At 44.9% G+C, this 22,672-nt stretch overlaps 1 protein-coding gene across 1 annotated transcript in view; it reads right to left on the bottom strand.

Moving 5' to 3' along the window:
- Nucleotides 1–22,672, bottom strand: part of TPRG1 (tumor protein p63 regulated 1) — a 171,473-nt gene that overhangs the window by 115,271 nt on the left and 33,530 nt on the right. The window contains exon 3 of the mRNA XM_075338514.1: nt 19,297–19,388. Coding sequence (XP_075194629.1) covers nt 19,297–19,388 — 92 coding nt within the window. The remainder of the gene's footprint in view (nt 1–19,296; nt 19,389–22,672) is intronic.

The raw sequence follows: 22,672 nt of genomic DNA, 5'->3' as shown, positions 1-22,672 counted from the left end.
GGTAACCTGAGTGACGTCATCGGTGATCGCACGGCTCACTTCAGTTGCTGTGTGGAGCTGACAGAGAGCGGTAGTGGTCTGTGGGCCGCTCGCTGTCAGCTTCATGTAGCAGAGCTGAAAGAGTCGTGGGACCTCATCTGGATTACATCACACCCGGAGGGGTATTTGGGGATTAATAAAGTGGTGAAAGAGGGTGTTTGTTTGTCTTTTACTCCAAATAAAGGATTTTTTGGATATGTGTGTTTATTTTCTTTAACTTACAAGTTAATCATGGAAGGTATCTCGGGGAGATGCCTGCCATGATTAACTTAGGACTTAGTGGCAACTATGGGCCGCTGCCATTAACTCCTTATTACCCAGATTGCCACCTCACCAGGGCAATTCAGGATGAGCCGGGTAGAGTCCCGGGACTGTCGCATCTAATGGATGCGGCAATTCCGGGCGGTTGCTGGCTGATATTGTTAGGCTGGGGGGCTCCCCATAACATTGAGCTCCCCATCCTGAGAATACCAGCCTTCAGCCGTGTGGATTTACACTGGCTGGTATCAAAACTTGCGGGAACCTCACATTGTTTTTTTTAAATTATTTATTTATTTATTTTTCTTCAACTTTTTATTTTGAGAAGATTTTTTAACATATTTTACAACCAAAAATTAAGACAAATACACAGGTATCAGAAATAATTCTCAGGCATGCAGTCAAATACAATGCAATAGGGGCATATCGGAAGAAAAATGGAAAGTGAACAGTTTGTTATCTCATATTAGAGTAAGAGAAGATAGAGGTCAGAGCCCAACCTGGAGGTCTCAATAGCAAATTCTCAGATCCCGTTAATATATAGTGCAAAAACATCCAATACAATAGAGACCTTCACTACCCTATATCTGGTATGAATTCGCAAAAGTGTCCCACAAAGACCAAGTTGTTATAAACCCATCCATTGTGTTATGAAGCTGGGCCGTTAATCTCTCCATATTTCTGACATCTGCTATTCGAGCATACAGATCTGAGACAGACGGAGGCGCCGCTCTTTTCCAGAACAATGACACCAAGCACTTGGCAGCTGTGAGGATATGAAGCAGCAATTTTATCTCTGGCTTACTTAGAAACGATGGGAGGGCATTCAACAGGTTAACTGCACGATATCGATGTGCCCACCGGCGGCTGTGATTGGTTGCAGTGAGACAGCTGTCACTCAGCTTGGGGGAGTGTCTGACTGCAACTAATCATAGGCGCCGGTGGGCGGGTGAAGCAGGGAATACGAGATGGAATAATGAGTGGCCGGCATTTTCAAAAGAGGAGAAGCCGCCACAGTGTGAACGCCGTGCAGCGCCGTGTCGGTGATCGGTGAGTATGAGAGAGGGGGTGAGAGAGAGACACCGACATGGACAGAGAGATAGAGAGAGGGAGACCGACCAACAGACCAACTAACCGAAAGAGAGAGAGAGAGACCGAAAGACTTGCGTTTGTTATGTCAAATAAACATGCGGATCGCAACAAAACTGCAGTGCAAACGTCACTGCTTAGAATTTTGGTAGCGTTTTTCTACAACTCATTGATTTCAATGGGTGTAGAACGCTGCCAAAACGGACAAAAAAAATTGACATGCTGCTTTTTTAAACGCAGAGAATTTGTCAAATTTTTCACAATCAAAACGCTGCGTTTAAAAAAGCATCGTGCGCACGGATTTTGCATGATTCTCATAGACTTTGCTGGGGACACAGAACGCATGGGTTCACGCTGCAGTTTAAAACGCTGTGTAAATGCATGAAAAAACGCAATGTGCGCACATAGCCTAAGATTAACTCATGTTCTACATTTTGGAAACGCTCCTAGTTTTGGCATACAATACTGATCAAAAATACTGATAAGTGAATGAGGCCTAAGACCATGTGCACACATTCAGGATTTGGGGTGATTTTTAGCTCAGTATTTGTAAGATAAAACCAGGAGTGTGTAATAAATACAGAAGTGGTGTCTGTGTTTCTATTATACTTTTCCTCTGAGATGCTATCTGATAACACCCTCTTGGACTTAAATGGGTTAAATTTGTTTGCTAATATCTCCGCAATGAAGAGGTGAAACGTAAAAAGAAAAAAAAAAGTTTTACGAAGCTCTGCTCTTGAATTAATATGCAAATGAGGCTGAAGATCTGTTTACAGATCTTAAATCTCAGTCACTCCGGCTCTATTCCCCACCCAGTGCTGCCTTCTCCTGTGTGACTAACAACCTCTATGCTGTGTGACTTCAGGCAATGGCGCCATCAGTCAAGCAGGAGGCATCACTTTATGGGAAATAGAGCTCGAGTGACAGAGGCTTCAGATCTACAAAGAGCTCTTTAGCTTATTTGCATATCAATTGAAACGCCAATTTCTCTATAAAGAGCTCGTTCGGACATCCATGCAAATCGGTCTGATCTCAGATTGCAGGGTACGACCTTGCAGTGATTCTCCAGATCTGAGCGTCACAGTCTCATAGAAATATATGACACTATCTTGCGCTGGTGAGGAAACCTGTGGCCAGTCAGTGCACTGTGGTCCGAGATCGGATGAGCCCTGACATAGGTATGGACTGGCCATGTAAAAGGTTTTGCTGGACTTGCCTTAGGAAGAGCTACATGTCATATAAGTACTATGGTGTGTGAAATCCTAATGACAGTTTCCCTTTAACATTTTAATGTATAAAATGAGCTTTTATGTGAAAAATCACTAATGGTAAAACAGACACACTGACTAAACACTGGTGAACAATGGTCAATGTTTTACCTTGTGTGAAAAACCACGGGTGTCTGAATGAGGCCTACATTCAATAAGATGGCATACTCACCTAGAAATGAATAAAAACCAACAAAAACTACCAGAATAATGGTTGTTACCCAATGTTATCTAACACCTCTTGATCTAGTTGAACAAGAAATTTCTACTTTCTCTCAAACAAGATGGAGCAAAGCACTTAGGGGTACTTTGCACACTACGACATCGCAGCTGCGATGTCGGTGGGGTCAAATCGAAAGTGACGCACATCCGGCATCGCTGTCGATATCGGAGTGTGTAAATCGTTTTTGATACGATTAACGAGCGCCAAAGCGTCGAAATCGTATGATCGGTGTAGCTTCGGTCATTTCCATAATTTCAGAAGGACCGATGTTACGATGTTGTTCCTCGTTCCTGCGGCAGCACACATCGCTGTGTGTGAAGTCGCAGGAGCGAGGAACATCTCCTTACCTGCGTCTCGGCTGCAATGAGGAAGGAAGAAGGTGGGCGGGATGTTTACGTCCCGCTCATCTCCGCCCCTCTGCTTCTATTGGCCGCCTGCCGTGTGACGTCGCTGTGACGCCGCACGACCCGCCCCCTTAGGAAGGAGGCGGTTCGCCGGTCAGAGCGACGTCGCAGGGCAGGTGAGTGCATGTGAAGCTGCTGTAGCAATAATGTTCGCTACGGCAGCTATCACAAGATATCGCAGCTGCGACGGGGGCGGGGACTATCGCGCTCGGCATCGCTACCACCGGCTTGCGATGTCGTAGTGTGCAAAGTAGCCCTTAGTCTCTAATTGCTGTATATACACTATATATTTGTCCACTTTGCAGCATTCAGAAGGTGATCATCCCAATTCAGATAAAATATTATTTCATAAATCTGTGCCATTAGTGTGAGTGATTAATCATATATCCCTATAAACATGTTCACTCATATGTTAACACCTCTGGCAGACAGGGCCGAACAAGTGTACAAAACAACTGCAATCTCCCCCGCAAAGAGGTCCCCAACTACAATAAAGGGAGTCATCGGAACAGTCCAGCCAAGCGCTCGGTGTACCTTGGGCTTGGCTGAGAAGCTCAAGGCACTTTCCCAGCTACTCGTTTTCCATCTTTCTCCACCCTTCTCTTCCTTGGTTGACAGATCTGGTTTTACAGGAACCAGAAGAGGGTAGAGATAAATGGAAAACAAGTGGATGAGAAGGGACACTGAATTTCTCACTCACACCAAGGGTGCACTAAGCGCCTGTGCGTGGTTTGACCAGTAATTTAGTAACTTTGTGTTGGCAGTCTCCCTTTAAATAGTCAGATGATCCTGACATTGGGGGACTTATTTGAAAGGAGGCAGTCTGAGCACTACAGCGACTGATGGGTAGATAGCTGCCTATTTCTTTCAATCAAAGATTTCATAAATGTAATATACATCTGCAGCACTGACAAATTTTGAGTTTAGCCAGAACACCCTTGCTGATTGTAGCCTTGTGGAGGGGGGGATTTCTACAATCAGTGTACCTAGCGCTAAGGCCTGTTTCACACATTTCGCCTTATGCCGGATCTGGCACGCATGCAGTACAGTACATTTATTTACAGTGGAAGCGCGACACCATGCGGTTGTGTGCTTCATGCACAAGCGCATGGTGTCACACTTCCACTATAAATAAATGTACTGTACTGCATGCGTGCCAGATCCAGCATAAGGCGAAATGTCAGATGTGTGAAACCGGCCTAAGAAACTAGTGAGAGGGCAGCATACGTCCAATACACATTGCACAGCTAGGTTTACATTACATCTTTTGCAATAAATTAAGGAAGTTTGTTCATAAAGATAATATGATTTAAAAAGGATTTAAAGGGAACCCATCACTTAGTTGTGGTTTGTGCTCCTGTGGAAGCCATTTAGTGATCCCTTTATACACTGACTAACAACTGTTCCTTATTGATTTCTGAATATTCCTAAAATGAATTTTGAAGAGTAAAAGGAGATGGACATTTTTGGTTGACCGAGCTGCTGGAAAAGGAGTCATTCCACGATTTGGTAGTATTTGATAGCAGCTTTATTACGTGTTCCAAGTTCATATCAAACTCGAAAAAAAAATATGCTACATACCAGTTTAGTCTTTTTTTTTTTTTTTTTTTTTTTAAAAGAGTGCAATATGAACTTGAAACGCATAGTAAAGTTACTATGAAATACTACCACAGCGTGGAATGACTAATTGTCCAACTTGGTCAACCAGAAAACGCCCATCATCTTTTACGTCTCATTGCAGATGAAGATTTTCTTCTATCCGCAGGCAGGACTGTGATAGTTGTATTCTCTATGGGCATATGATGGGGTTGTAACATGTACCACTTGATAAATGCGCACCCCTCTCAACTCGCCGTAACTTCCTCTACCCCATACTATGTCCGCTTGTCACTCATTTTTCTCTTCTAAAATCAATTTTATAACTGGGCTTGTGATATGCTAATTACTAGGTGAGTACTCATGGGGGTGTTGCTTTTCCTGGCTAGTCAACCCATTAATCGTGTTCTCACACTCCTGTGGGTGTCTGAGATCTGATTTAGCCCCTGTATGTGTAAGAGATCTGATTTAGCCCCTGTATGTGTAAGAGATCTGATTTAGCCCCTGTGGGTGTAAGAGATCTGATTTAGCCCCTGTAGGTGTAAGAGATCTGATTTAGCCCCTGTGGGTGTAAGAGATCTGATTTAGCCCCTGTATGTGTAAGAGATCTGATTTAGCCCCTGTGGGTGTAAGAGATCTGATTTAGCCCCTGTGGGTGTAAGAGATCTGATTTAGCCCCTGTAGGTGTAAGAGATCTGATTTAGCCCCTGTGGGTGTAAGAGATCTGATTTAGCCCCTGTATGTGTAAGAGATCTGATTTAGCCCCTGTGGGTGTAAGAGATCTGATTTAGCCCCTGTGGGTGTAAGAGATCTGATTTAGCCCCTGTAGGTGTAAGAGATCTGATTTAGCCCCTGTGGGTGTAAGAGATCTGATTTAGCCCATGTATGTGTAAGAGATCTGATTTAGCCCCTGTGGGTGTAAGAGATCTGATTTAGCCCATGTATGTGTAAGAGATCTGATTTAGCCCCTGTATGTGTAAGAGATCTGATTTAGCCCCTGTAGGTGTAAGAGATCTGATTTAGCCCCTGTAGGTGTAAGAGATCTGATTTAGCCCCTGTGGGTGTAAGAGATCTGATTTAGCCCATGTATGTGTAAGAGATCTGATTTAGCCCATGTATGTGTAAGAGATCTGATTTAGCCCCTGTGGGTGTAAGAGATCTGATTTAGCCCATGTATGTGTAAGAGATCTGATTTAGCCCCTGTATGTGTAAGAGATCTGATTTAGCCCCTGTAGGTGTAAGAGATCTGATTTAGCCCCTGTGGGTGTAAGAGATGTGATTTAGCCCATGTATGTGTAAGAGATCTGATTTAGCCCCTGTGGGTGTAAGAGATCTGATTTAGCCCATGTATGTGTAAGAGATCTGATTTAGCCCATGTATGTGTAAGAGATCTGATTTAGCTCCTGTGGGTATAAGAGATCTGATTTAGCACCTGTGGGTGTAAGAGATCTCATTTACAAGAGTGGTACCTGGCTCTTTGCAAATCTTTACCTCCCTGGCAATGCATAGTGAAGCAGAGTGTACACGCCCTGGCTTCATCGATGCACTACTCATGCCCAGGAAGGCAGCAGTGAGGTAGGACACAGCCATCAGTTACCACCAGATTTGCAATGTCCTATATCATTGCTGCCTTCCTGGGCATATGTAGTGCACAAATGAAGCCAGGGGAGTGTACACCCAGCTTCACTACACATTACCAGGGAGGCAGATTTGCTAAGGCTGGGTTCACACACAGCGACAGCGACAACGACGTCGCTGTTACGTCACCATTTTCTGTGACGCAACAGCGACCTTGTATGTCACTGTTATGATCGCTGCTTAGCTGTCAAACACAGCGACGCAGCAGCGATCATAACGTCGCTACATGTGCAGAGATCAGGGAGTCAATACTGGCAGCGTGGGAGCGGCGGAGGCTGGCAACGAAGGTAAATATCGGGTAACCACCATGGTTACCCGATGTTTACCCTGGTTACAGCTTACCACAGCTGCCAGATGCCAGCTCCTGCTCTCTGCTCGCTTCATTTCATCACTCTCTAGCTGTCACACACAGCGATCTGTGCGTCACAGCGGGAGAGCAACAATAAAAAAACGAACCAGGGCTGTGTGTAACGAGCAGCGATCTCACAGCAGGGGCCAGATCGCTGCTCAGTGTCACACACAGCGAGATCGCTAATGAGGTCACTGCTGCGTCACCAAAACCGTGACTCAGCAGCGATCTCAGCAGCGATCTCGCTGTGTGTGAAGCAACCCTAAGAGTCGGGCTTGATGCTGCTCTTGCAAATCCGGTGACTCCCACCCACAGGGGCATGATAACATGATTCATGGAACAATTAGTCTGGATAAACAACTCTCCCACAACTAGTCAACCACTTATTAGCATATTGAATGTACGGTTACAAATTGGATTTTAGGCATATTAAAAAAATCTAAAAAAGGAAAAAAGTGGCTTGTTAGGACATGTATAAAAAGATCAATAAATACATGGTGGTGGTTTGGTGGTTGTAGGCACACTGACATGTTCCCTTTAATATTTCAATTAGCTGTTTGCTTGGGTGGAGATAAGCCAGAACCTCGAAAATCAGCTGCTTAACCCATTAATGACCGTCAATGCGCATTAAAACGTCAGTCGGTAAAGTGAATCTGTCATCTGGTTTTTGCTACTGCATGTGAGAGCAGCATAATGTAGAGACAAATACCCTGATTCCAGCGATGTGTCACTTACTGAGCTGTTTGCGGTCATTTTAATAAAATTAATGTTTTCTCTGCTGCATATATAGCGGTTATAAAGAGCTCATGAATATGCTGGACTACTTGCAGCATGCCAAGTAGTCCTCTAATGATAATTTACTGCTGATTAAACAGTGATGCAGCCCAGTAAGTGAAACAACACTGGAATCAGGATATCTGCCCCTACGCTATGCTGCGCTCAAATTAGGTTGCAAAAACCTGGTCACAGATTCCCTTTAAGGGGCCCTATTCCTTACTGCTGTTTTAAAACAGCAGTAAGAAATAAGGGCACAGCACCCATAACCCTCTCTCGCCCCACGGATGTAAATCTAGTGGGTGACCGATATCTTTCTCAATCAGTTTTGGAACCAATTGGAGTCGATTAACCCCTTAAATATCTAAGTGGTTAAAAGGGGCTTAAAAGACACCCTTTGACTGGATTGGCCCCTGTGATTATAATCACAGGTGCCGATCGTTACCAGGTAGCTTGAGGTTATATGATAACTAGTGCCTTGTTAGATCCTACTATAAGCAGGGTCTAACAGGCACAGTCTGTGAGACACTGACCGGTATATTACACTGCTATAGACGAGTACATCAGTGCATGAGACCAGTGATTAAAGTAAGAAATATTAATGTCTCACAGCGGGACTAAGTGAAAAAAGTGAGATGAAATAAATAAAAGTTTTAAAAAAACAAAACACAAGCAAAAAAACCCCAAAAATCCGTTTTGACACTAAAAACACAGCGTTTGTGTTAAAATAAAAAAAGTACACAATTGGTATCGCCGAGTTCAGAACAACCTGATCTATAAAACTGTCATGTTATTTATTTCGTACAGCAAACAATATAAAAATAAAAAAAAAGTTACAATTTCATCATATTGACACACAAAAATGTAATAAAAAACAATCAAAAAAGTTATATGTATAGAAAAATGGTACGAATGAAAAACGTCCCCGCCAAAAAACAATATACAGTCATATGGAAAAGTTTGCGCACCCCTAATAATGTTAAACTTTTTTCTATATAACAATTTGGGTTTTTGCAACAGCTATTTCAGTTTCATATATCTAATAACTGATGGACTGAGTAATATTTCTGGATTGAAATGAGGTTTATTCTACTAACAGAAAATGTGCAATCTGCATTTAAACAAAATTTGACAGGTGCAAAAGTATGGGCACCTCAACATAAAAGTGACATTAATATTTTGTAGATCCTCCTTTTGCAAAAATAACAGCCTCTAGTCGCTTCCTGTAGCTTTTAATGAGTTCCTGGATCCTGGATGAAGGTATATTTGACCATTCCTGTTTACAAAACAATTCCAGTTCAGTTAAGTTTGATGGTCGCAGAGCATGGACAGCACGCTTCAAATCATCCCACAGATTTTCAATGATATTCAGGTCTGGGGACTGGGATGTAATTGTTCCTCTGCATGAATGCCTGAGTAGATTTGGAGCGGTGTTTTGGATCATTGTCTTGCTGAAATATCCATCCCCTGCGTAACTTCAACTTCGTCACTGATTCTTGCACATTATTGTCAAGAATCTGCTGATACTGAGTTGAATCCATGTGACCCTCAACTTTAACAAGAATCGCGGTGCCGACATTGGCCACACAGCCCCAAAGCATGATGGAACCTCCAAATTTTACTGTGGGTAGCAAGTGCTTTTCTTGGAATGCCGTGTTTTTTTTGCCTCCATGCATAACGCCTTTTTGTATGACCAAACTACTCAATCTTTGTTTCATCAGTCCACAGGACCTTCTTCCAAAATGTAACTGGCTTGCCCAAATGTGCTTTTGTATACCTCAGGCGACTCTGTTTGTGGCGTGCTTGCAGAAACGGCTTCTTTCGCATCACTCTCCCATACAGCTTCTCCTTGTGCAACGTGCGCTGTATTGTTGACCGATGCACATTGACACCATCTGCAGCAAGATGAAGCTGCAGGTCTTTGGAGGTGGTCTGTGGATTGTCCTTGACTGTTCTCACCATTCTTCTTCTCTGCCTGATATTTTTCTTGGCCTGCCACTTCTGGGCTTAACAAGAACTGTACCTGTGTTCTTCCATTTCCTTACTATGTTCCTCACAGTGGAAACTGACAGTTTAAATCTCTGAGACAACTTTTTGTATCCTTCCCCTGAACAACTATGTTGAATAATCTTTGTTTACAGATCATTTGAGAGTTGTTTTGAGGAGCCCATGATGCCACTCTTCATAGAAGATTCAAATAGGAGAACAACTTGCAAGTGGCCACCTTAAATACCTTTTCTCATGATTGGATACACCTGCCTATGAAGTTCAAAGCTCAATGAGGTTACAATACCAATTTCGTGCTTTAGTAAGTCAGTAAAAAGTAGTTAGGAGTGTTCAAATCAAGAAATTGATAAGGGTGCCCATACTTTTGCACGGGTCAAATTTTGTTTAAATGCGGATTGCACATTTTCTGTTAGTACAATAAACCTCATTTTAATCCAGAAATATTACTCAGTCCATCAGTTATTAGATATATGAAACTGAAATAGCTGTTGCAAAAAGCCAAATTGTTATAAAGAAAAAAGGTTAACATTAATAGAGGTGCCCACACTTTTTCATATGACTGTATATACAAACAATTAGTGATTTTCGACGCAAGTGCTCAGCGTAAAACACAAAAATATGATCCTAGCCTTATACTGAAAGCGATCAAAAAATGTTATGTTCCCCAAAAGGTTACCAACAACCCCCCCCAACTTATCCCGTACAAAATCAGCCCCTGCTCAGGTCTGGCATCAGTCACTGGAAATATAGAGTCCCCAAGTTACAGAAAATAATTAATTTCATAAAAGGTGCAGTATAGTATTATGCATACTGCACCTCTAGGAGGGCAAAAGAAAGGGAAATATTACTACAAGCCCCCCAAAAAAATATATATTTTTTTCCTATGGGAAGTTTTTGTTATAATAGTAATGGGACTATATTTACTAGACATTTGAGCCAGATTATATTAGGCAATCAGCTGTGTTTTATTGCAGCATCCACCACATCTGGGAACTATATCTTCATATTTAAGGCCTCCTGATGACCCTGTGAGGCAGGAGAAATGAGTGGAGGCCATGATATGGCATCAGACTTCTCAAGAGAAGTAATTCTTATATGAACACCTCTGATATTACTACATACTACACCTGAGTTATTAATATACTTTATTGGATGTACATTATTATCTATTCAATGGAACAACGGATTGATGTATGGACATCACAGGTGTAGGCATGGAGTCTTTGCCATTAGGCTGTGTGCGCACTTTGCGTTTTTTCATGCGTTTACGCAGCGTTTTGAACTGCAGCGTTTTAATGCATAAATGCATGTGTTTTGATTTCCAAGCAAAGTCTATGGAAATAGCGCTTTCTTGTGTGCACGAAGCTTTTAAAAACGCAGCATTTTAGTTGCCAAAAATTTGTCAAAATCTCTGCGTTTGAAGAAGCAACATGTCAATTGTTTTTGCCATTTTGGCAGCATTTTGCTATCATTGATGTCAATGAGAATTATCAAAATGCATCCTAAATCAAATTCCTAGCGTTTGACATGCTTTTTTGACAAATTCAAAGCATGCGTTTTTGCCATGATATTGAGGTCATGATGTCTCCTTTTGTCCACACATCTAGCCCGACTATAAAAAAAATTGTCAAATAATAATTTAACGTCAATATATAAATATTAAATCATATTAATCTTTTTATTAAAATTATCTATTTTGTGTATGATTTAAAGCATGATTTTTTTTTTATTTATTTTTCCATTTTTTTCAGTGTTTGAATGTTTAAACTTTATTTAGTAGTGTCTTTGTCTTGAAAACGCATCTGTCTTTAAGCACAGAAAATGCATGTAGAACGCGGCAAAAACGCTAGAAAAACGCATGCGTATTTCCTGCGTTTTAGTAGCCAAAACCAAATTTGACATTGAGAAATTCTGCCAGAGGATGCGTTCATTTCTGCAAGGTACTGGACGCAACGTGCGCACATGGTCAATGTCTATCACAGTGATGGCGAACCTATGGCACGCGTGCCAGACAGGGCACGCAGAGCCGTTTGTGCTGGCACGCGCGCTGTCGCCACACTGCGCCAGTTTGATCTGCTGGTGTGGTCGTGCCGGTAGCTCAAACTGGTGTTTAGCAGAGGAGACATTTCTCCTCGCTCTGACACTCCTCCTCTCCTGGGCTGCAGACCTGTTGCCTAGGAGACGGAGGAGCGTCAGTAGGCGGCTCCGGTGTCTTGTGGCCGCGCGGGAACTGAAGTGACTGAGGACGCAGCAGTGGAGGAGTGGGGGCCAGAAGGTGAGTTTTTTTTTTATTTTTAGCCTCTGTGCGGCTGTGCCAAGATGTGGGGGGGACAGAGCCTGCACGGGGGAAACATGCAGCGCACGGGGGACACATGAGGAGCACGGGGGAAACATGCAGCGCACAGGGGAAACATGCAGCGCACGGGGGACACATGGGGAGCACGGGGGAAACATGCAGAGCACGGGGGAAACATGGGGAGCACGGGGGAAACATGGGGAGCACGGGGATAGAGCCAGCACGGGGGAAACATGGGAGCACGGGAGAAACATGGGGAGCACGGGAGAAACATGGGGAGCACGGGAGAAACATGGGGAGCACGGGAGAAACATGGGGAGCACGGGGGAAACATGGGGAGCACGGGGGAAACATGGGGAGCACGGGGGAAACATGGAGCGCACGGGGACAGAGCCAGCACGGGGGAAACATGGGAGCACGGGAGAAACATGGGGAGCACGGGAGAAACATGGGGAGCACGGGAGAAACATGGGGAGCACGGGGGAAACATGGAGCGCACGGGGACAGAGCCAGCACGGGGGAAACATGGGAGCACGGGAGAAACATGGGGAGCACGGGAGAAACATGGGGAGCACGGGAGAAACATGGGGAGCACGGGAGAAACATGGGGAGCACGGGAGAAACATGGGGAGCACGGGAGAAACATGGGGAGCACGGGAGAAACATGGGGAGCACGGGAGAAACATGGGGAGCACGGGGGAAACATGGGGAGCACGGGGGAAACATGGAGCGCACGGGGGACAGAGCCAGCACGGGGGAAACATGGAGCGCACGGGGGACAGAGCCAGCACGGGGGAAACATGGAGCGCACGGGGACAGAGCCAGCACGGGGAAACATGGGGAGCACGGGGGACAGAGCCAGCACGGGGGAAACATTAGGAGCACAGGGCAAACATGGGAGCACGGGGGACAGAGCTAGCATGGGGGGAACATGGGAGCATGGGGCACATACAAACAGAGCACGGGGAAAACTGAGCACGGGGAAAACATGGAGAGCATGGGGAAAACATGGCTGCAAAGATGGAGAGAAACGTGCAAAGATGGGGGAAACATGGCTGCAAAGATGGGGGAAACATGGCTGCAAAGATGGGGGAAACATGGCTGCAAAGATGGGGGAAACATGGCTGCAAAGATGGGGGATACATGGCTGCAAAGATGGGGGAAACATGGCTGCAAGGATGGGGGTAAACATGACTGTAAGCATGGGTGGAAACATGACTGCAAGCATGGGGGAAATCATGCCAGGATAGGGTACATTTAGCAGGAAGGGAAACATGCCAGGAAGGGGTACATTTACCAGTATGGGGGGTACATTTACCAGTATGGGGGATACATTTACCAGTAAGGGGGATACATGCCAGGATGAGGAAAAATGCCAGGATGGGGAACATTTATCAGGAAGGGTGACATTTATCAGGATGGGGTACATTTACCAGGATAAGGGAACATGCCTGGATGAGGTACATTTACCAGGATGGGGTCATTTAACAGCATGTGGGAACATGCCAGGATGAGATACATTTACAATGATGGGGTACATTTACCAGGATGGGGTACATTTACCAGGAATGGAGGACATTTACCAGGATGGGGCCATGATGTGGACAAATATACCAGAATGTAGGAAATATATATCAGGATGGGGGACATGTTTACCAGGAAGTGGCCAGGAAGGGGGACATAACTACACAATGAAAGGGGAGGGGAGCAACTCGTACGTCTTTATGGGATTTCAAGATGTTCAGACTTTGAAATGTAGATGTGGATTACAGGGTGACCTCTGATTGCTTTCCATGCTAAAATCTCTGTCTAATATGCTGCAATTTATTTCCAGAAAGATCAATCCAACTGCTGTGTCTGGAAAGGGCAGGGGCTCAGCTTCCATGTGTGGTAAGCACGCATGAGCGTGATGCCCCCAGCTGGAGAGAAGAGAAGACTGCAAAGGTAAGGTTAAAATCAATTATTTACATAATAGGATTGGTTGGCACATCGGAAAAAAAAATGGGTTTAGAACTACAGTTTGGGCACTCGGCCTGTAAAAGGTTTGCCATGACTGGTCTATCATGTTGTAGTTAGAGACCTCCCCGCATTTTTTGCAAACTGGGTGCCAGGTGATCATCATTGGTAACCCAGAGGAGATGATCTTTTTTTGGTTTGGTTTTTGTGGATGGGTTGTTGTTTGTTAATTACATGGTGAGATAGGGACATGTCTATGGATTTATAAGGGAAAGTCGATAGGGAGCACCGGCGCCATTTGTGCAATTTTAGGGTGCCAACCTCTGCGGCTAGGTAGGGCATTCTATTAGCGGCAGCAGCAGGGCATAATAGATTACACAGTTCTGCAGACGTACCTATACCTCTGCTTTTGTCTTTTTTTTGGGGTGCAAAAGTATTTAACATCACCGATACTTTTCTGGCTAACACCTTACATCACTATTTATGGCATCCAAAGTAATGCGTCGTATAGGGGGCTCCAAATCTGACATAGTCATTATCAACAATCTTGTGTTTCTGTTTGCACAGGTCACTGTACACTACACAAATTCTGTACTGAAAAACATAGGACTGTTTGTAGCATCCTTCATACAAAACAGGCTGAGGTAAATGCATTCATATGCACTAAGCCATTTACATAAAGCTAAGTGATGTGTAGTTCTCAAAGGTGCTATAACACCTAAATTGCCACAATTGTTTAAGATGAAATATAGCACTGTTCCTTTAAGAAAAGTAAAAAGCTTCCACGGATAGATTGTGTTCAGACTATCCTTCAACAATCTGTTCCCTGCCACCTGCTCCCTGCTTTAATTACAAGACATATCTCCATTCTACACTAAGGTGTCAGCTATGGTGGTTCAATGTTTTTGTCATTCTGTTTCTTCAACAGCAATCTACTGGGGATATGTTTAACTAGAAACAAATAGAAAACATGATTCCAGTGCCAGTGCAGAGCTGGCACACAACTCTCATTGTGCCAGACCATGTACAGCAAATAGACGCTCAGTAACAAACAGAAAAAAGGGGGACAGCCTTCAAGATGACTAAAGGCCCTTATATACATACAGCTATCTCTCCCGACTCCCCCATACATGAGAACATACGACTCGAAGAGGTGCTCCTCTGTTCAGTATAAGAGAGCTGCAACCAGTCTTGTAGCAGCGGCTTACAGGTCAGATCCTTCTCTAGGGAAAGTTGGGCAGCCTTCATGAACCTTCAGCCTACAGCTATCTCTCCTGACCCTGCATACAGGAGAACATTCGACTCAACCAAATATTGCTGTGTTTTGTTTGAGAGAGCCTCAACCAGACTTTTGTAAGCTGGGAACTAAAGGATCCACCACTGAAGTTCAACGGATCGGATCATTCTCTAGGGAGAGTTGAATAGCCTCCATATACATTACATATAGGCAGCTTTGGCAGACTTTAATTCATATTGGGGGCACATACGCAGCGTGTACGTCTCATATGGTCTCACATAACTACTAATGTGACGCGCTGGACTAGTCAGGTCGTCCCAGGTAGTCCCATGCACACACACACCCCTCTCCCTGGAAATGTGACAGCAGCCAACCAAGAAACCCTTGTCACCACCCTCCGGGTTTGATGTCCACACCAGGGGGGCAAAGCCACCGAGGAGTTCACAGGCCTGGAGGCGGGAAAGACACGAGAAGTTCTAGTTCTAGTGCACAAGTGAATGAGTCTGGACAGTGAAAGAGCTTGAGTTCAAGGGCAGACCTGTGACCAGGCCTGCCAATAGTCCACTTAGGTGGTTGGGTCGGAGCCCAGTCACCTCTGGCAAGGAGGCAGACGGTGGTGGCCGCTTGCAGGAGCTGGGATTACAGCCGTTGGAACCGTAGGGACCGGGGTCGGGCGGTGGCCCGCCGGTACCGAACCGGGGAACTGATTGGAAACCGGAGCACCAGGAGGGGTACTCAGACCCAATACAAAGCCCCGAACCGACAGGGCCCAGTCAAATCAACTGATTGAGGACTGGACTTAAGGACCTATCCCACACAAGACCCGTTAGAAGACAACAGCCCAACCATACAAAGTAAAGCCACCGCCAAGGCATAGAGACCTAAAGGGCCAGCGTCTGCGGGCAAACAGGGCTCTTCCGACAATCAGCAAGCCGGGGAGCGGAATACCGTTGCTTAGGCATAGGAGTCAAACATTCATGTAAAAAGGTGCAGGAGAAAGGCGGAAACCACCAACCCGTTCAGGGAGAAGCTGCAGCCGGCTGCGAGTCTCGTTCATCATCTCGTTTGGTTTATCAGAGACTCCAGTGCAGGGGTGGGCAATTAATTCTCCCATGGGGCCGCATGAGAAATTGGGATTGGTTTAGAGGGCCGGACTAATATAATTACCTCAGTTCTACCCAATATACTACATCACTATACCCCCTCCATATACTACACCTGTAATAAACTACACCACTACACCCCTATATACTATACCTGTATTATACTACACTCCCTCCATATACCTGTAATATACTACACCCCCATATACACCTGTATTATACTACACCACTATATAATACACCTCCGATATACTACATCATTACACCCCATATACTACACCTGTAATATACTACACCTCCATATAGTACACCTGTAATATACTACACCTCCATATAGCACACCTGTAATATACTACATCACTACATCCCATATAGCACACCTGTAATATACTACATCACTACACCCCTATATACACCTGTAATATACTACATCACTACACCCCTATATACACCTGTAATATACTACATCACTACACCCCTATATACACCTGTAATATACTACATCACTACACCCCTATATACACCTGTAATATACTACATCACTACACCCCTATATACACCTGTAATATACTACATCACTACACCCCATATACTACACCTGTAATATACTACACCTCAATATAGCACACCTGTAATATACTACACCTCCATATAGCACACCTGTAATATACTACACCTCCATATAGCACACCTGTAATATACTACACCTCCATATAGCACACCTGTAATATACTACATCACTACACCCCTATATAGAACACCTGTAATATACTACACCTCCATATAGCACACCTGTAATATACTACACCTCCATATAGCACACCTGTAATATACTACACCTCCATATAGCACACCTGTAATATACTACACCTCCATATAGCACACCTGTAATATACTACACCTCCATAGAGCACACCTGTAATATACACCTCCATATAGCACACCTGTAATATACTACGGCTCCATATAGCACACCTGTAATATACTACATCACTACACCCCTATATAGCACACCTGTAATATACTACGCCTCCATATAGCACACCTGTAATATACTACGCCTCCATATAGCACACCTGTAATATACTACATCACTACACCCCTATATAGCACACCTGTAATATACTACGCCTCCATATAGCACACCTGTAATATACTACACCTCCATATAGCACACCTGTAATATACTACGCCTCCATATAGCACACCTGTAATATACTACGCCTCCATATAGCACACCTGTAATATACTACGCCTCCATAGAGCACACCTGTAATATACACCTCCATATAGCACACCTGTAATATACACCTCCATATAGCACACCTGTAATATACTACACCTCCATATAGCACACCTGTAATATACTACACCTCCATATAGCACACCTGTAATATACTACACCTCCATATAGCACACCTGTAATATACTACACCTCCATAGAGCACACCTGTAATATACACCTCCATATAGCACACCTGTAATATACTACACCTCCATATAGCACACCTGTAATATACATCACTACACCCCTATATAGCACACCTGTAATATACTACACCTCCATATAGCACACCTGTAATATACTACACCTCCATATAGCACACCTGTAATATACTACACCTCCATAGAGCACACCTGTAATATACACCTCCATATAGCACACCTGTAATATACTACACCTCCATATAGCACACCTGTAATATACTACACCTCCATATAGCACACCTGTAATATACTACACCTCCATAGAGCACACCTGTAATATACTACACCTCCATATAGCACACCTGTAATATACTACACCTCCATATAGCACACCTGTAATATACTACACCTCCATATAGCACACCTGTAATATACTACACCTCCATATAGCACACCTGTAATATACTACACCTCCATAGAGCACACCTGTAATATACACCTCCATATAGCACACCTGTAATATACTACACCTCCATATAGCACACCTGTAATATACTACACCTCCATATAGCACACCTGTAATATACTACATCACTATACCCCCATATACTACACCACTATATACACCTCCATATAGCACACCTGTAATATACTACACCTGCACCCCCATATCACACACACTACACCCCATACAGCCTGCACCCCCATATCACACACACTACACCCCCATATGTCACACATCCTGCCCACATATCTCACCCTGCCTGTACCCCCCAACTTACCCCTCTCAAACACTCTGCCCCCCTTCACATCCTTCTGTCAGTCTGCAGCCCTCATATGCACTCACCCTGCAGCCCCCCTCCCCCTCATGTCCCCTCTTTTCTTATTACCAGTCATCATGTGTCCACATCTCCTTCAAGATTCACTATCTTGCTTTCTGCCCGGCATCCTGTGTATCCTCCCACACAGTCACATGGACGTGACATCATCGCAGGTCCTGGAAGATGAATTATTCCGTCTGCTCTGCTGTGCTGCTCCTTCTCCTGCACTGACTGTGCGGACCTGCACAGGATCTCTTCCTGCTCGGCATGCTGCAGCCCGGCTCCACTGCACCGGCTGAAGACGGGCGGGCCGGTCAAAGAGAGCAGGCGGGCCGGATGTGGCCCGCGGGCCGCCCCTTGCCCAGGTCTGCTCCAGTGTATTGTGTCATAGTGAGTAGACCAGTGCCTTCGGACCGCGCCAGCCTACACCCGCTCCCCCGCCTCCGCACCTCCCTCGGGCCCCCGGGACCATCACTCCCCTATCCACGGAGGGGTCAACACCAAGCTGCGTAACACCATCCCCGGAAGGCCTAGTCAACGGCAGCGGTGGTGTCCATCTATTCACCACAACTCGTGGGTGGCGTCACGAACTTACACCCTTACCAAGCCACCGCGACCCCGGCCGTGGAACTCCCCACCGAAGTCCCTGTGTGTAGCACCAACCCCCTTGTAGAGCGACGTGACCCCCAGGTCCGTGAGGAGCTCGAGCCACCACCCACTGTACGAACACGGATCCGAGCGGCTCGGCGGTCGCAGCCGAGCCCGCGGGGCGGTACACTAACATAAGCAATGGCACAATGCGACACTCACTCTGTTAGCAGCCAGGCACTATTAACAGTTTCCTTCTCCTTTGATAACAGCTGGCTTGTCAGATCCTCAACGGCTTGATCAAAGGCTCCTGGCTAAGAAAGAAAGACGGGAACATTTATTTATAAAGTGAGCAGTAAACTAGGTGTGCTCTAGTTTTACCATGGAGCACATTAAAATACATTCTTGAAACAAGCCTAAAAATATATGTATTTTTTCACTTTTATTCTTGGAGGCACAAAATTGTGCAAAATAATCAGTATGGAACAGATGAATTACAATTTATCCTATGTAATACTTGTAGAGGCATATACAGAGAACGGCGAGCAGCTGCTCCGAATAATCTTATCTCAGAAAACGAAGTTATGCATCATCTATGCTCGGTGAGAAATATTTTAGATTATAAACTGTTTCTTTTACAAAAAGGCGAGAAAATCTGGAATGTGGTTGGTTTGGGGGAAATATCTTGTGACTTTCTGTCACGATTCATCTCCAACACTGGGATCCATTGTATTTTGGGAGGATAAATTTGAAGAATGCAAAGTTCTTCAGCTAATTTGTGTCATTTCAAAGTAGGATCTATATAATGGTGTATAGAGATGAATAGATCCAAATGTATCCCCATATGCAGGGTATACATACACAGTATACAGTTATTTAGATGGTTGAATAGAACCACACAGCAAAGTTTATCAAATCCTCAGATTGTCATTTAGGTGGATTCATTACAGGGAATCTGTCAGGTCCAGCAAGCCTTCCAAACCACCACAATAATACTGTAGAGACTACTTTCTGTATTCTAGTAATTCAATGTGAGCCTGGCACATCAGTACGTCATCCTATCCGAGCAGCTCATTCTGCAGTTAGGAGGCTTAGGCTGCTTTCACACCTCCGGTTTTTGCTATGCGGCACAATCCGGCACTTTGCAGGAAAATCGCAACCGTTTTTTTTTTGCTGCCGGATGCGATTTTCCTGCATAGACTTTAATTAGTGCCGCATTGTGCCGCATGGCCTTGCGTTCCGTCCGGTTTTTGCCGCATGCGGCAGATTTAGCTGATGCGGCGGCAAAAAAAAACCGCATCGCGCCGCATTCGGCCGATGCGGCACATTTTTCAATGCATGCCTATGGCGGCCGGATGCGGCGCGATGCGGCAATAACCGCATCCGGCCGCCGCATGCGGTTTTTGCCACTGCACATGCTCAGTAGCATGCCGCAAGCGGCAAAAACCGGACTGGCCGCAAAGGAAAAACTTATGCAAAGGATGCGGTGTTTTCACCGCATCCGTTGCATAGCTTGCACAGCCGGATTGAGCCGCAGAGCTCAAGCCGGATGTGTGAAAGTAGCCTTAGGAGACCGGTCAAAACCATTTACAATGTATACACAAATCACTAGAAGTATCCTGCAAATCCACATACTTAGGTGGCATATCCTGTCTTTACAGTATCTAGATAAATTAGTCAAGTGGGTGGTTTTCAAGGATTTAGAAATCGCTTGTTGCCTTCTACATAATCCTTCTTGACTTGAATTTTAGGATTAATCTATTTGCACTAATTTGTCATACAGGGTCGAATTTATCCATTGGCACAATAGGCCTGTGTCTATTAGCCCTAGAGAAGGATGGGGCGCTAAAGGGGAGTTTTAGGCCGCATTCAGACATGCATGTTCCACATCTATGTTCTATGCATGGTTTTCACGGATAGAACACATACGCCCATTATATTCTATGGGACTGCTCATATGTACGTGTTTAATGCAACAGTGTGATTGTGTTACTCACAGCAAGTTGGGCTGCAGTGTGTACATCGCCCTGGCCAAAAACTGATGCTCTAGCAGGATACAGCTAAACCCCCACTAAGTGGAAGCATCACAGGTGCAGGAGAAGCAGATCACACACACACCTTCATGGAATGGAGGGGAGGTGACTGCTAGATGATAAAACTGCACACAATACTTGATTTTTGGAGGACATTATCCTCTTATTGTTGCTTTTTTTATATTTAGTGTAGGGACCTACAGACATGAGGTCCCTTGACGAGGGTGTAGGCTTACGTTTTATGGCCATAAATACCAACAAAAACCTCATATTTTTTTGTTTGTACAGGATACAGCCAGGCCCCTTTCTGTTGGGCCTTGCATTGTAGAGTGTCTGTCCGTGCATGATATACAGTGGAGTACGGCTTGGCAGCCCGCCTGATCTAATAGAAGGGCGTTACCTAATAGGCTGCGGGTTTGTGACTGTGTCATCTGCATGTGAACAGCGCTCTATGCAAGCCACTTGTGTGCAGTTTTATCATCTAGCAGTCACCTCCCCTCCATTCCATGAAGGTGTGTGTGTGATCTGCTTCTCCTGCACCTGTGATGCCTCCACTTAGTGGGGGTTTAGCTGTATCCTGCTAGAGCATCAGTTTTTGGCCAGGGCGATGTACACACTGCAGCCCAACTTGCTGTGAGTAATACTTGATTTTTGGAGGACATTATCCTCTTATTGTTGCTTTTTTTATATTTAGTGTAGGGACCTACAGACATGAGGTCCCTTGACGAGGGTGTAGGCTTACGTTTTATGGCCATAAATACCAACAAAAACCTCATATTTTTTTGTTTGTACAGGATACAGCCAGGCCCCTTTCTGTTGGGCCTTGCATTGTAGAGTGTCTGTCCGTGCATGATATACAGTGGAGTACGGCTTGGCAGCCCGCCTGATCTAATAGAAGGGCGTTACCTAATAGGCTGCGGGTTTGTGACTGTGTCATCTGCATGTGAACAGCGCTCTATGCAAGCCACTTGTGTGCAGTTTTATCATCTAGCAGTCACCTCCCCTCCATTCCATGAAGGTGTGTGTGTGATCTGCTTCTCCTGCACCTGTGATGCTTCCACTTAGTGGGGGTTTAGCTGTATCCTGCTAGAGCATCAGTTTTTGGCCAGGGCGATGTACACACTGCAGCCCAACTTGCTGTGAGTAATACTTGATTTTTGGAGGACATTATCCTCTTATTGTTGCTTTTTTTATATTTAGTGTAGGGACCTACAGACATGAGGTCCCTTGACGAGGGTGTAGGCTTACGTTTTATGGCCATAAATACCAACAAAAACCTCATATTTTTTTGTTTGTACAGGATACAGCCAGGCCCCTTTCTGTTGGGCCTTGCATTGTAGAGTGTCTGTCCGTGCATGATATACAGTGGAGTACGGCTTGGCAGCCCGCCTGATCTAATAGAAGGGCGTTACCTAATAGGCTGCGGGTTTGTGACTGTGTCATCTGCATGTGAACAGCGCTCTATGCAAGCCACTTGTGTGCAGTTTTATCATCTAGCAGTCACCTCCCCTCCATTCCATGAAGGTGTGTGTGTGATCTGCTTCTCCTGCACCTGTGATGCTTCC

Source organism: Anomaloglossus baeobatrachus, chromosome 3 (assembly GCF_048569485.1).
Source record: "Anomaloglossus baeobatrachus isolate aAnoBae1 chromosome 3, aAnoBae1.hap1, whole genome shotgun sequence".
In the NCBI taxonomy this organism is placed as follows: Eukaryota; Metazoa; Chordata; class Amphibia; order Anura; family Aromobatidae; genus Anomaloglossus; species Anomaloglossus baeobatrachus.
This window is presented reverse-complemented; position numbering and strand designations above follow the sequence as displayed.